Consider the following 16,175-nt stretch of genomic DNA (forward strand, 5'->3'; position numbering starts at 1 on the left):
CAAGAGACAAAGGTCAGGGGAAACAACGACCCGTTGCGGGATCAGCAAGGGAAAATGTGATATCTTCTGCTTGTCATTTCCTGTTTTGAGCATCAAGTTCACATTCTCTGTCTCTCTGTCTGTCGTTCTCTCTCTCTCTCTCTGTCTGTCTTTCTCTCTCTCTCTCTCTCTCTTTTTTTTCTTCCTGGCCCTCTCTCTCTCTCTCCATCTCTCTCCATCTCTCTCTCTCTCTCTCTCTCCTTTCTCTCTTTCTCTCTCTCTCTCTTTTCCCGGCCATCTCTTATTCCCTCTTTCTTTCTTCTTTCTTTCTTTCTCTCTTTCTTCTACCTCTTCGTCTTCTTTCTTCATATCTTCCCCCGATCCCTCCAAACCTCCTATATCCTTCCCTCGATCCTTCCACACATTCCTCTAATTCCTTCTCCCTCTATCTCTGTTCTATCTCTGTGTCCCTTAATTTGTATTGTATTTTGTTAAGATACAAACAGAATGAAATTCTCCTCCCACCTGCTCAAAATCAAGCTAGAAAGTTATTCAAAGAAATATTATTATATTTCAACCTGATGTTTCAGGTTATAGTGTGAAGTACTGATGTTTGTTAAAGGTATTACAAAGTTTTGGTATGGGGTCATGAATTTGGTTCAAATGAACATATTGGAAGCATATGCGATCCTACAATATTCAGTGATCGTTGTCGCAGTTGAAATCGAGTCTGAGTTATGAAATTGTAAATAATAAACTCTTTATGTTGTATAGCTCCCTCTTAAGGTCAAGATATTAATCAAGCTATAAAATAATGTTTCTTGACTAAAATAGACCGATTGGCTATTCCCTTCTGAAAATTATGTATCACAACTACATAATATACTGAAATGTTCATGGTCGCAGCTACCATTGTATCGCCGTAGGCGCTATTTGAAATTTATCAAAATTTACCGGGAGCACCGGTAAATTTTTATATTCCATTTTTCTCGAAGCAGAAGTGTTTTAGGGGCTAAATTTTCTAGTGCTTATAATACATCCACAGGGGCATCCATTTATATCAAAAGTGTGAAGAATCACTATCCAACCAATTTTCAATATTTCCCAAAAACTTTGTATTACCTTTAAACATTTTCTTATTAGAACAATTCGTGGTGTCGTGAAAATGGTCGGTAATCGGTAGAGGGAGACAAAGCATTTCTTTCAAATTTCAGACTTGACTACCCTCATGGCGTTGCATTCGTTATCGAGATCGATGGGTAAAGCAATCACCACAAAGATTATATTTGGAAGGAAAAGAAATATGGGTGCTGTTGATTCTATCCTGTGTTTTTTTTTTCCTTCAATGTCTGACTTTGTACACTACTCGTGAAATAGAGGAAAATTGAATACCTTGTTAAAGTTATAATAACGTCTCTAATATGTGGTAGATAGATACATTATGAAATCGATATCGTGACAAAGAGGTGCGTTGTTATAATTGACATTATATTATTAACGAATTCAAAAATTATCTCCAAGTGCCATAGTTTCTTTGATTTTTCTATGTTGACTGGATTCGCGCATATTTTGATCACCTCTTTACATCACGTTTTTAGCGACACCTGTGATGATAATATGAGAGGTTCAAAGGTCATGGCTAAGAGGGATACCTGGTGTGGACCAACCTCCCGCGTCTTAGGAGCAACACACCGTTTGAGTGGCGTAGCCAGTGTGCCCAACCATTGATGGGGGCGCTTGTACCATAGGGGGTGGACCTACCCAGGGAACAAAAGGTGATAGAACAAGACCCTAGTGTTTGTAGTGGATATGGAAGGGAGGCGAATCGTCTTCTTTTTCCGTCATTTTCTCCTCTTTCATTTTTTCTTCTCTTTTGTTTTCTCTCTCTCGCTCTCTCGTTCTCTTTTTAACTCCTCTTTTCAACTTAGGGGCACTTGCACCGAAGTCCCTTTACAGCTACCCCACTGATCAAAGGATATGTTTTCACAACAAAGGTTGCTTGACACAAGTTTCAAGCTCTTCCCACTCTTTGCCATGTGGGAACATAAGGCGCTGTCTATTCCTGTCCGTATTTAAAAGCTATATGAACCTAGAAGACTTTGTCTTGCCTTTCCTTCCACAAGAAAATTTACCCTCCTACCAGTTGACCAAGTTTGGAAACGTACGAGTATTTTCTCTGCAAAGGAATTTCAAGTTAGTAGAATTCATTTTTAGGCTGTAAAAAGAAATTAAAATCATAACAGCACAGTTAAAGGATAAAGATATGGACACACAAAAAATGGTTACATGAAGTATAGAGAAGGAAAAACATAACTGAGCATTCATGTATTATGTAAATTAGGACTGTAATTTGTATACATGAGATGGGTTAGGTCAATAATGGGAACAACATATATCAAGCAAAGGAAGATGCAACAGAGGATGGGATTTGACAAAACGGCTTCATCTCTCATCGCAACCACTATCACCAACACCACCACCACTACCACAACCACCATCACCATACCGCAACCACCAAGACCATCATCACGCACCTTTAGAATACTATTATCATTATCATTAGTACAAATCATCACCACCAACACCACCATCGCCATCGTCATCATCAGTAGGCCTACATCGGCCATCATCATCATCATCACCACCATCACCATTATCAGTTCACTTTTTTTTATTACGATTACCATGCACCCCTATCATCACCACTGTCATTAAAAAAATCATCATAAACATCAGGCATCCGTTTAATTACTGTTATCATTCTCATCACTATCACTACCACCATCATCACCATCTCCCCCCCCCCTCCTCTCCCCCCCCCCCTCTCTCTCTCTCTCTCTCTCTCTCTCTTTCTCTTTCTCTTTCTCTCTACCACTTGAGCTTCTTCCTTGTTCCATCCCACCTATTTGTTCACATTCTACTTATTTACTATGAATTAAAAATGCATGAACATGACTTTCAAAAATGGTATTAGCAATTAAGAATTCGTAAAGACCCATCGATCATAACGTAACTTATACACATATTCATTAATAATTTATTAATTTATTAATATATATTTCGTGACTTACCTCGCCTTTCTCTCGTCTTTCTTACGCAATCATTCACATCGTCTGTGAATATAACTGGGGAGATATCTAGTCCTGTTTCGCATCGGTACACTTGTAGTCCGCACAAGGTGTGGTAGAATTCTCCGTTTGAGGCACAGACGCCCTTCTTCTCCGCCCATGTTTTTCGCCCACACACCGCTGAGATCGAGCAATCTATATTTTGAAGAAAAACATTAATTAAAAAAAAAATTCTTTGAATGCTGTTGATGCTGATAATTTTTAACTTTCGACGGTTTTAAAACTTTAACTGTTACATTTATATATCTAATTTTATTTCTATACTGTGGATTTTATTTTACGTTACAATGCAATCATTTTCATATGTACTTGAAAAGCAACTTCTTGATAAGCCACACATTATATTCAACATAATCATGTCTAAACATAATTAAATGAATACATATCAACCACTTTTTGCTCAGACCTGTAATGAATCAATGAATAAATTAGCTAAAATGGTATGTTACGATTATAATTCTATAACGACAATTTGAATAAATGTATAAACCTTGTTATACCCGTTGAATAGCTATGTTTATTCATCCGTATAACTATGCAACTAAGACATTGTTTTATTCGCAGTATGGAATTCACACCTATAACAGTATGCACGTCTACAACCGAACTGTTTTTTTACATCTTAAATCGTATTAGACTGGACATTATTACCGGGGAATGTTGGCATATGAATATCTGCTGTCGATATTTTTTATTAAAGCAAAACAAATCCACCTTCCTGTTTACCATCTAACACGTACTAAAACGCTCATTCTCGATCTCCACCACCCCTTCCTAGCTTTCCCCTCTCTCTCTCTCTCTTTCTCTATCTCTCTCTCTCTCTATCTCCCCCTCTCTCGCTCTCTCTCTCTCTCTCTCTCTCTCTCTTTCTCTCTCCCCCCCCCCCCACAACTTTTACCTCAATCGTATTAAATTTTCTTTCCTGCAGGTCCGGATTACTTTATTGTATTCATGTTGCTTAACCAATCTAATTTGAATTTCCCAGTTTATCATGTATTTTTGTATCTGTCTTATTGCCTTTCCATTCTCTAGTTGACTCGCTTTGGCATTTCCAATACAATTATATTTTGCACCTTGTAATTTCTTCAAATCTACTTTTCTGTCAACGACACACGTAAGAAAATGTCAAGGAAGCTGGCCTGAGAAAAATCTAAACGTAATATAGCAATTTCACTTTCATTCAAAATTAAAGAGATTATGGTGTAATTCGTTTCAATCAACTTTCTCACTACGCCTATCACCGGTGCAACCAATACACAGCTGACTCGCCAGGGAACCTCAGAAACATTACAAACAATTCTATTTATGATTTGTTGGAAAATCCTATCTGTTTACGCCTACGTCCGTTGTGGACATAATATCAAAACTGATTTCACTTTGGTTTTTTTCATGGCGTGCAATGATTCACGTAGGACCATCCATCATGGCTTTAAATGATGTTTGAGGTCCGCAAAGAATTAGGACTGCTTTCATCATGCTGCGATCGCGGTGGGACAGGCGGCTTGGATAAGGCTATCCGCTATCATCTTCACGATGCCTGGAAACTAGAACGAATATGGTTTGGCTAGGATGTATAAGACCAATCACAGCTGATCAACAATGACATGCAACATGCTATCCAGGTCATCCTTTACTGTCCTAGGCGGATCCAGGGGGCCCAAGACCAAGAGGGTCACCCCTCCCCCTATCGTCGGAAGGGCCGTCAGAGATCTTAGTGGTGAAAAACGTTGTGGATAAGAGATACTACGGTTCTGATCATTTAAGACCCTTGCAAGACACTTTTCTGACGAATGTCTAACCGTCAGAAAAACTGTACGCCCCCTTTCTCTTCACCGCTACAAATATACCAAGATGGTCATGAGATTAAAAAAATATATTAAAAATCTGCCTATCGCGTGGGGTATGTTTTCTTCTTTTTCGCCCCTTAAGCTCATCTTCACATAATTAAATGATTGCTTAAATCATTACAACCCTACTCTGAAGAAGAAAATAAAGTTATGTCGTTTTGTCTCACTTGATTTAGGCTGCTAATATTGTTATTATTGAACACAGTTTAAGATTGAAAAATGAATTAGGGTCTTCAATAGATAGCTGTCAAAAGACAAGAACTGAATTAGGCATAAAAAAAAACTCAATCTGGTAGGAAAAAAAAGTTTTTTAGGTAATAATTTGATTAGACATACGATATATGGATCTATATGGGAAGTAATCGGCCGCCCCCTGCCCTTATTGTAACAAAACTCAACATAGACACTGATTGACACCGTGTGTTATGCTACCCAGATACCATGGATTTTCTTTATTTCTCATCCTATAGTATACCCCACTGCATCCACCCTTGACCTGCATTTTCTTCTTCAATTGACTTGAAAATAATTAAATTTTAAAAATAAGTCACCGTTCTGACCTCAAAACAAATATATTTTATTAGATGACCGAGAATAGTAATGACGCTGTTGGAAACCAGGAGAGTTCAGTGAAGTGAAAGAAACAGGAATGTTGGCTTTTACAAACAGTCAATTACAGTTTAAGAGACAAATAACAAGAATCCTATTTTTACTAGGTTAGGGTCATCTTTGAGAAACGGTTCAAGTTTATAACAGTTTTTGAAATACATATCGATCTTCTTTTTCTGATCTTTATACTCCAGTCACAGCGTGAAATTTCAAAAAGGGAGTAGAAAACGCATACAATTCAAAGTCACCAATTCTATTCAATGGTGAACGAATTTGTTATCCTTAAAGAGGATTTTCGAAAATATTGTATTCCCTGGGTGGGCTATGATGCCCCCCCCCCCCCCCAAAGAGGCGAATGTTTACTTGGAAGAAAAATAGAACTGAACGTGACCCAAATCTAAAATTTCTCTCCCCAACTAAAGATCACTTATCACGCTTTTAAAAAAATCGTCCTCTATAATACTCAGAAATAATAAAGGTCAATTTGTGTCACCCAAAACAACTGTCACGATCTTGAATCAAAGCTCACAGTGTAACCCAGGGGAACAGGAGTGCTAAAAAACAAAAACATAAACAAGTAAATTATGCTGGGACAAGAAATCAAATTTCAACCCCATTTCAGGGTGCACGGTTTATAGGGCACCATGGTAAAATAATAGAGCAAAGTTCATCAACTACTTCTCAATTCTGAAGTAGACATATTTTATATGTTGCTCTTCGAATATGAATAGATTCGCCTTCTCTTTTAGCTCCGATTATATCTGTAAAATATGACTTGTAATCTTCATAAAATTGACAAATATCCAAGCGCTTTCTAGACCAAATGAATGAATTAATAGTTCATTGGTTGACGGGCAGGTTGGCTATTGATAGATAGATTAATTGATTGATTTATTAATGGATTAAGTTTTTATCATTTGTTTTCAAGTACAACAATGCAATAAAGGTTATTAGCCCGGTGAAGCCATATGTTTACCCAGTCCCCTTAACATTTTCCTGTCCAACTAATAACGGGTGAAGCTGAAATGTTTTTGCAGTCGTTTTCAATCCTTGAACCACGACGACACAGTAATAGGTGTGCTCTTTTCGTTTGATTGGATAATAAGAGAGCACTTTTGGACCGTAATTGCGTCATTAGAACTGTCTACAAGTCGAACGGAGAAGAATTAAGTACTACACAGATCACATCTAAATATACACTTAAAGATCCTAAATGTCAAATGTATATTAAATCAATGTCGGTATCGTATTCAATTATTTGGCGCTACTCATTCTTTGTAAACCATTGAAAACGTCCACGTTACCAATTTTTATCCTATAATTGTGAATGCTAAAATGAAAACACATAAAAGAGCAAAAAAATTTGAAAGAACAATTTAATGAGTGATCAAAAAGCTGGGTGAACAAAAACTAATTCCATACAAACTTACATCTGTGGAGGTGTTAGTAAGATATCCCCACTATGTATATTGCCTCGGGTGTTGGATTGTTTCGAACATTTCCAAACATACAATTTACAATAATTTGCTTTATAAACTTGTGACGAGACTTCTTGTCATTTTACAAATCACCCTCCTCCCAAGTTCCATGGATCAAGAGTCAACCGACATAGCTACTCTCTGGAATATTAACCGACCGGTCATTAGAACTTTTTAACGACCGGTCGCGCATTTAGACAATAAAGTACCTGGTCACGTGTAGGCTCTCAACAAATTGTATGTTTAGCATCAATGGCATCATTTTAAAGAATTAGAATTTATTCCTATTGTATCGAAGTCTAGTGATTACACGTCAGCGTGTATACACCGTTCAGCAAATGTCATTCATTTATCAGGCGATGTTTATCAAAAATGACTGCTAATTTAATAAGAGAACATGAAACCAGTGCGTAATATATTTGTTATTTTTACCTCCTTCCTCTGTTTATTTCCCTTCCATCCCTTCTCCCTTATGTTTCCCTCCCTCCGTCTCTCTTCATCTGCTCCCAATGTCATCGTCTTCTCTGTTCTTTCTAGTTTTCTCCTCTCCATCCCTTTTTATCCTCTCTCTCTCTCTCTCTCTCTCTCTCTCTCTCTCTCTCTCTCTTTGTCTGTCTATCCTACTGATCATCTTGGTATTATTTTTATCCTCAGGGTCTTAATGCAGTAATTGTAGAGGCATTCTAAGAATGGATGCAGAGGAGAGGGGCGCTCAAAATTACGTCGATGTGCTTCCAATGGTAGCCTGGGTAACAGCACACGATGGGTGTATGTCAGTCACATTACATACATCGGGCATGTTTTGTGCGTATGTTTCGTCGTACCTAATTATGTTTCCAATTTTATATTTCGGGCCTGTTTCAGCTTGTTCTTTTTTTAACAGTCATGATGCTTTGAAAGGAATATGTTTTAATCCCTAAACTGACGGTTGTTTCATTCATTGATTCAGTCACCCATTGACATTAGGGGAGAAATGTATATACTTATTGTATTGCCTCAATGAATGATGACATTATATTAAACATTCATAGAATTATTGACCAAAGTGTAGCAAATTATTAGCACATTAATTCGTTGGTGGAGCAAATAAATTGGTTTTTGTTAAGTCTGTCATCAGCTTAAGATGAATCTTGTCTCTGCCTCCAGATCTCAAGGTAAGCAAATATCATGTATAATCACACTAAATCAAATTCTTATAAATCTCAGTATAATTACAATGAGCAGTGAAGACAAAATATCAAATCTAACAAAGATATTGATATAAAATGTATACAAGGAAGATAACATTACTGAATATGGAGTGAGGTGAATTCCTGAAAAGAAGCCTTTCCCCGAACAATACACAATGTCTTTACCATATGATTTTTATCATTTTGAAATTTCAGCAGATTTTGTTAAGCCAGCTCACTTTTCGAAGGACTAGACTGATGGATATTTCCCTGAATTAAAACTTACATTTAGACATTATTCTCCAAAACTGAGTTCAATTTCCTGAACTCCGTTATCTTTAATCCTTTAAAGTGCTTCCGTAATGGTCACGGAATAGGTCTAAATGCGTATGCACCCTCATGTGGCAGAGAATTTAGGGGTAAATTAGGGTAAAAGGTTTTTTTTTTTTTTTTTCTGACATACCCGTCCCGATGGAAATTTTTGTTAATTTTGTTGTGTTTTGTGATGTGCAGTCATACTTCCCACTGACAAAGCTTGGTCCATGGCCTATAGATGGGGTGAAATTGGCCCAACTTTGGGGTCTGTTTTTTTTTTAAAACATGTTTTGGTGGGGATTTCTGGATGCTAAACACTTCGTCATTTGCATTGCAGATAACATTCGAAATAGCCTTATAGGAGTCCAATCTTATTATATGGGTTTGATGTGGCCACTATTTCGACCAGGCTCGTAAAAAACATCTCAAGTTTTGCTTTGTTAGTATTATTGTTCTCTCTGTCTTTCGAAGAAATTGGAACCATCTCCTTCTCATCCTGGTGGTCTTATCTCCATCCTTCTGTTCCTCACCCTCCCCCGCAAGCTTTCCTGTTTTTAATTTTGCTCCTTCTGACACTTTCTTTCTCTTCTTGCAATTACTACCTTGAGGTTTGCAAAACAGTGCAAAGAGAAAATCGAAAACAAAACTGAGCCCCTGATGATTTTTCAAGAACACCTTCATGTTGGTGGGTAATTATACCCATGTGCTTCGACATTGACATTGTGACATGGATTATGGGTGGTTTTGTCTCCAGAGACAGTCTATCAACTTGACGAGTGGGTAGTTTCTCTGTAATTATATACCAGGGGTATATTATAGTGGGATCTTGATCGGGTCAAAGGTGACTGAGTACTTCCGTCGTACCTCGTCGTACGCGTTCCCGCCAGGTAATAAAGCAATAATCTATTCCACTTCAATCAATCATGATAGGAAATGTTAAATGCATTCAGTTTGATAATGCTTGGTATTTCTCCAAAATATAATTTATCATGATATGCTTATTATTTCCGCTTTAATTGTTAATATCAATCGCATTCCACATTACATTCCCTGGGCCACACCCCTCCCAATATCTCACTTTCTCTTACATCATGTCCAAGCTTTTAAAAGTGAAGTGCTATACACATTAATAGTGACAATGTAGTCAGCTTCTCCTTCTCTTTCTGCTTCATCTTCATCTTCTTCTTCTTCATCGATATTCTTGATCGTCAGTATTAATGTCCCACTTGCCAAGTAAGCAGAAATAAGAATTCATCTATTCATCAAATTCAAAGAATCAAAGCAATTTTCTCATTACAAACCACAACTCAAAACATTTCGTGAAAGATCTTCACAGCATCTGCTGTCTAATTTTTGTCTACTTTGCTAGATGCTTCTCAAAATCCCCCGCCTCCGGAAAAATGAATGTTCTTGACCTGTTCGCAGTAAGAAGCTCGGCAAATGCCATGGACAATTAATTGTGAGGAGTACGGATCTTGTGCTTGCTAGTCTAGCCTAGCCATTTTAGTTTTATATTCTTTGATCATTCCTATTATTGCGACAGATGAATCCAGTTATTCTCGAAACCTAAAGGCTTCGATTGTTCTTGAAAAATTATCAACGCCCCTTTTTTGTTATCCACTTACCCTCCTCGTTCTAGGAAATGAAGGAATAAAGAGCTAATTATTTGAGTATCTATAGAAATGTTCCCAAGTTATTGTAAGACATAATAATATTTTTTGATTAGGCCTAAATAATGCGCTTGCCTGTTTCGGGGAATCATTTTATTCTTATATACTAACAGACTTTGTGGGGATGGGCTTATTTTTTGGTATTATAGCTTTGCCTATCATGCTAGAAGAACATTTTTGAACTTTGATCACCATTTCCTTTTCAGCATCTGCTTCTCCAATTAGCGATTATTTGATTTTCGTGTTGTTCAGGTCATTTAGCTGAATAATTAGAGAACTGTAATTAAATGAACCGCTTGAATAGTTGAAACCAAAGCAGCAAATGCCTCCTTTTCTGATGTGACTTTAGGTTTGTTACCGACCGTCGTGTTTGTAATTTGAGAAAGTGAACAGGAAGGATTCAGGATTTCCTAATTTTTCATTTGAATAGATTTGTATTTTATTACCACCTGGTGGGTCATAGTAACTATACATAATGTGTTTTTCTGGTCTCGGGACAAGATACTCGACATCGTAATATAACTTCTGGGTATCTAAAATAAAAAAAGGTTTAAATTTGCCATTGAATTTTAGTTTTGAAATCTATGTTAAAACTAAAGCATTAAAACATTAAAATATATGAATGAAATATATATTATTCGTCATTTCTAATTGTTATCTGAGATCTGTGTATATTATGTCTCTGTGTGGATAATTTAGACCCTGTATAACTGCATGGATTCAGTATTGCCACGGGAAAGGGGCTGTCGCGTCTCTCCTGGATCAACTTTCTACTTTCCGGGGGGGGGGTTAAAAAGTTGAACGAGCGAGCGTCGCGAGCGAGATAACTTTGGGAAGGCGGCGGCAAACAAAGATTAATTTTGAAGAAGTATATGCCATTATTCAATTATGTCTTACAGTACCTAATATCTCGTCCTGCTGATATCATGTGAGGTTATGGTTTTCCAAAAATTGATAGTTTTCAAATTCTCAGAGGGAAAACAGCTGAAGACCCCAAGCCTCCCCACCTCATTCCGCAAATGACCAACTAACTTACTTTGGAACAGCATTCATAAGTAATTTATTTTCTCTGACTTGTTTATCACAAGTCATGAGATTGCTGAGAGGGTTGAATATTGATTAAATTCCAGATTAAGATGTAAACGATCTCGAAAGTAACCATCAAACTGTCATCGTTGATTCTCAGATAACACATGAACATCCGAATAACAATAATCCCTTTGGGGAAAATCCCCAAAACGATGAAAGACGTGCCATGATTATCTTGGTGTCAAGGTAGACTTAACTCCAAATAAAAAAAACAGGAGTAAAAAAGTTTAAGATTTAGCCCGGCCCTGGCCTGGCAAGGCTAGCTTCCCCGACCTTTGACCTTGGCAATGACGATCAAACTCCCCAGACGTTACTTTTACGACCTATGACATGGGCAATGATTAAATGATGATCCCTACGTGTATATTCGAATTTGTAAGTACGTGCGGAAGATATGTTGTTTCCAAGAGCAAAGTCAAGGGTATTGACCGGCAAATGCCATTTCTTATTCCCACATTTTGAAAAGAAGTTCTATCATGTAGGACGGAAAAAAGAAGCTTCTGTCATAAATTGATATCGTCATCAAACCATTTTTCAATCATTAAGCACAGCACGAAGAGTTTGGCTTGATTCTTACAGAAATGGAAAGTTCTTTCATATCATCTCCAACTTTCGTTTTTATCTACAAACTATGAAACTGCCCCCCCCCCCCCCCCCCGCCTTCGCCCACGTCCAAAATTCAACCCGGAATATGCGGTTTTTAACACCACTTCTAATCGAGAAATTAAAGACTTGGTCGGTTCCCAATTTAAAAAAACATTATGCGAGTAAGCGCAGCGACCGAGTGTTTGAAAGTATCTCAACATTTCAGCATTAACGATCATTACTACTTTACTATTGAAGACGTTTAACCAAAATTTTAAGTAAATATATTCATGAGAGGAATGCGACTGAGCATTATGTAGTTTTCACATTTCGATCCCTTTTCACCCACTTTTGGATGCACTTCACTTCACTGGAGGGTGGAAATTAAAGCCGAATCACGAAGTAAAATATGCCAGGAAGCATGTGAATGTTTTTTCTCCGTTTTTCCCCTTTATATTTTGTTGTTGTTGTTGCTTCTTTTCTTTTCTTTTTTTTTTTTTTTTTTTTTTTTTTTTTTTTTTTGGGGGGGGGGGGGGGGTTGTATCCCTTCAAGTGGTATACGGTATACCCCTCTGTCCGCTCCTTAACTGAATATTATGAATATGATAATATCCACCTTCTTTGTCTTCGTGTCCACCCCCCCCCCCCCCTCTTTCTCTCTCTCTCTCTCTCTCTCTCTCTCACCCTCCTTTTCTTCCCCTCTTTATTTATCCCTCTCCTATATCATGCCTCCTGATCTCTCGCTTTTCCCCTGATCCTTTCTCCCCCCCCCCCCCTCTCTCTCTCTCTCTCTCTCTCTCTCTCATGTGAACTTATTCCAATTCTAAGTCTAAAATCTTTTTGCAAAAGTTAATATATTTTACTATTCTCCTGTAGATATTACCTTGATGGGAATGCTCTCAATATTTGTTATGTCGCTTATAATGAAGTAGGCCTATATTGAACTTTAAACTAGGGTTATACTAGGGTAAGATGTGTTCACTATTTATCCAGTTGAAGAATCGGAAAGAGTAAACGGAAAGATCTTTCCTGATATGAAGTAGATTGTGGTCTGAAGTCAGTCGGTAAGTAGTCCAAATTTGTTTTGATTCTAGGCACATTTTGTGAACCACATCCGGAAAAATATATATAAAAACAGTATAGGGAAACAACTACAAAAGTTCAATGTATTTTTTTAATTTAGACCAATATGATCATAGACTTTAAGGGATATTTTAAATGCTTTCTGGATTCTTATAGCTGAATCATTATGTAACATTTTAAATGAAAACTGATGTCACCTATTCCATCCAATTCACACATACAGCCGTTTTCTTTTGAACTGTGTCCGAAGTTAAAATGAAACGTTAATTACCCCCGTCATGAACCGTCTTGGGATGCTATACACGTTGTAACAAGTTATAAGTGATATGGTCAACAGTTTAAATGGCGTGCATAGTTTTACCCCCCCCCCCCCTCCTCCCCTACAAAAAAGAAGGAGAAGAAGAGAAACTAAACTTGTCAAAACTATTTCGAACATGAAAATAACTTCACGAATATCCCAAAAATCTTCATAAAGATAATAAAACGATTTCCCAAGTGGCAGTTATTCAATATGCCAGACATATTTTATATCAAGAATGGGCATAGGGGCACTTTTTGTTGGGGGGGGGCTGTCATTCTTTGCCAAAATACCAACCTTTTCACTCCACATTACTGATTTACCATAATTATCGCAAAAACACAACCTTTACTTCTGATCTAATTTGTCCCTGTCCTTTTAATGACAAACGGCATTCAATTTAGCCACAACATACGCGAAGCACGCCAGCAAAAAGATTCGTCGCTCTTAGCCACTGATGTTACATTGTTAATTTTCTTTTGTTTGTCTATTTCTTATTAAAAAAAATATGAAACGGTCATATTGACAATAAGTGTTATCATTATCCCTAATAAAAGTTTGTTGTTTTAGGTTACTTATTGATTGTTTTCATCATAACGGCTGCACCCTAGCTGATGCCCGAATATGAGAGTTTTAGAATGATCTATAGCTCTATCCGCAACCCAGTCTAATATACCCAGGGGGGGGGGGGCTTTTAGAATGAGAGCAGCCCTTTCCCTTCCCTTTAGAACAATCAGTTGAAATTATTGTATCTTTTTGTAGCCTTCTCAGTAACTTGATCTACAAATTATTGTCACAGTTCGTTTAGGGGGTGAGGCTTGTTGGATTTTTTTGGACCAAGTTGTCATCAAATTTGGTCACGACCCTACACCCCTCCCCCTCCTACATTAAAATGGTCTAGCGGTACCCTTGCATGCATAGTATGTCTACCTGTGATGAATACGATATAGGATAAAGTCATTCGTGAGGTGCGTAATACCGAATAGGTCTGTTCGTCGTATTGACATTCAATAAACACCAATATTTAAGAGGATAATCAAGAGATGTCCCAATTATCAGCAGGTAAGAGGACATTGAATAAATGTGCTATATTACTCTAACGACTAACACTATCACCCGTGTTTTAGCACTATGTATCTACAAACGCTTGATTATTGGACATGAGGTGAGAAAAACGCTTTAAATAAATGAGAAAGAAAATTGACTTACCTTTGTCGAGATTCGGAACATCGTAGGCGATCACCAGGGTGACACAGGCCAGGCAGACCAGATGAAATATCAAACAGTCTCCCATCTTTCTTTCTAGTGCAGTCTTATCCACCAACTCATAAACCGAGAGATGGACGAATGATGATGATGAGGGAACGTTTACTGAAATGTCGCCGTCCCGACCAACAAGGAGAAATATTTATCTCAGCTTGACGCGAGGTTTCGAGTGGCGCCAGCGTGCGCGCGCGCAGGCGATTACAACACCGTCGTCAATAGGTAGCTAGCTAGGCCTATAGATAACTCTTTGGTCTAAACTCGTCCCTAGGTATGCTGCGGCATGGAGGCAGATTAAAGGGCTTGGTCCGAAGTTGGTCTTGGAAATACGATTGCTCGAGACGCGTGTTTATAACTAGATGATGTTTTGTAATCACCTATAGCATGATCGCAATACTTTCCCCCCAAATCAAACAAAGGCAATTTCAGGCTTGTCCAGTACCTAATGAAACTAGCCAACATTGACACCCAATAGGGTATTGAAATTGTCGTCGACTTGAATTTTCCTTAATTCTTTGTCATCGCATTTCACGCTAATCATAGTCTACCGTTTTATAGTCTTGGAATTACAAGCTCTTTAGAGCTCAAACTAAACTCTTGCTAAGGAGGGGGATTCAAGTACTTTTTGTGTGTGTCCCCCAAAAAATGTCTGACAAGCAAGCAGCCCCCTGGATTTGCCAATGTCTAGAGTTGGTGAAACATCTTATTTTGAACATGTTTCCCTGACATATTTACATCTAGTGATATGTTTCAAAAGAGAAAATTATGATACGAAGATTTAGGTTAAACTTACACACAATCATTATCTCTTTACCCCGTGTTCTAATCTAACAACCATCCGCTATATTGTGCAGGTCTCCAAGTTTCTGCCTCTTTAAGGTTTGACGATTCTTGCAGACACTTTTTTAAAGTGTTTGTCCCCCACCCCTTTCTTCTCGGTTGACAAATCATAGCTATACGACACTGGCCTTAGAAAAAATGTATGTATAGTTGAAGTCATTAGCAGAATTTCATTCAACAAATACTTTGTAAAATTAATGTGAATATGATTTTTCTGCAATTTAATTCATGCCGGCAATTCGCAGCTGATTTTTTTTATAATATCGACACTGTACCCTCTGGATACATGTTGCATTGTTTGGGGGGAGGGGGTGATTTTGCAAGATATTCTTCGTAAACGATCTTTACGTGTGCTAAATACCCTTCATGCCTTTCATTTCGTTTCATTTCGTCTTTATTTCACAAACCATGATTAAAATTTTTGTTTGAATATAACGTAATATATATGATATAGATCTGATGATATAGAAGTAAAAAATTGCATACAACAGTGAATTAATGCATTAACAAAATTGGTAAAATAAATAAATATTGGGGGGGGGGGGGTAAACTAAATTGTGTTCTACAATAAAAATGGTTTGCGGGGCACACATAAAAAGGCATCGAGGTTTTTGGACAAGGTAGCCCACGTAGAAATAAATAATGTTAGATTTTTTTTTAAAGAAAAAAAAAGAATACTACGGTTGGAGCAGTGCCTTTTGTAAGGCATTGACCCTCGTCATCTCGGCTCTCCCATGTATATCTCATTTCTACTTGTGTCTCCCATTACGGTGTCAAGATGTGATTATCTCATTTACTTTAGAAGATGTTCCTGGCAAGGGT

The 16,175-nt window shown here is 37.6% G+C and overlaps 1 protein-coding gene across 1 annotated transcript in view; it reads right to left on the reverse strand.

Annotated features, from left to right (window-relative positions):
- Window positions 1–14,815, reverse strand: part of LOC582310 — a 48,960-nt gene extending 34,145 nt beyond the window's left edge. Inside the window, exons 1-2 of the mRNA XM_030973370.1 lie at window positions 14,460–14,815; window positions 3,051–3,242 (exon numbers count right to left, since the gene is read on the reverse strand). Coding sequence (XP_030829230.1) covers window positions 3,051–3,242; window positions 14,460–14,544 — 277 coding nt within the window. The 5' untranslated portion in view covers window positions 14,545–14,815. The remainder of the gene's footprint in view (window positions 1–3,050; window positions 3,243–14,459) is intronic.
- Between the last annotated feature and the right edge of the window lie 1,360 nt (window positions 14,816–16,175).

The sequence above is a fragment of the Strongylocentrotus purpuratus genome, unplaced genomic scaffold (genome assembly GCF_000002235.5).
Source record: "Strongylocentrotus purpuratus isolate Spur 01 unplaced genomic scaffold, Spur_5.0 spur5_scaffold_6, whole genome shotgun sequence".
In the NCBI taxonomy this organism is placed as follows: Eukaryota; Metazoa; Echinodermata; class Echinoidea; order Camarodonta; family Strongylocentrotidae; genus Strongylocentrotus; species Strongylocentrotus purpuratus.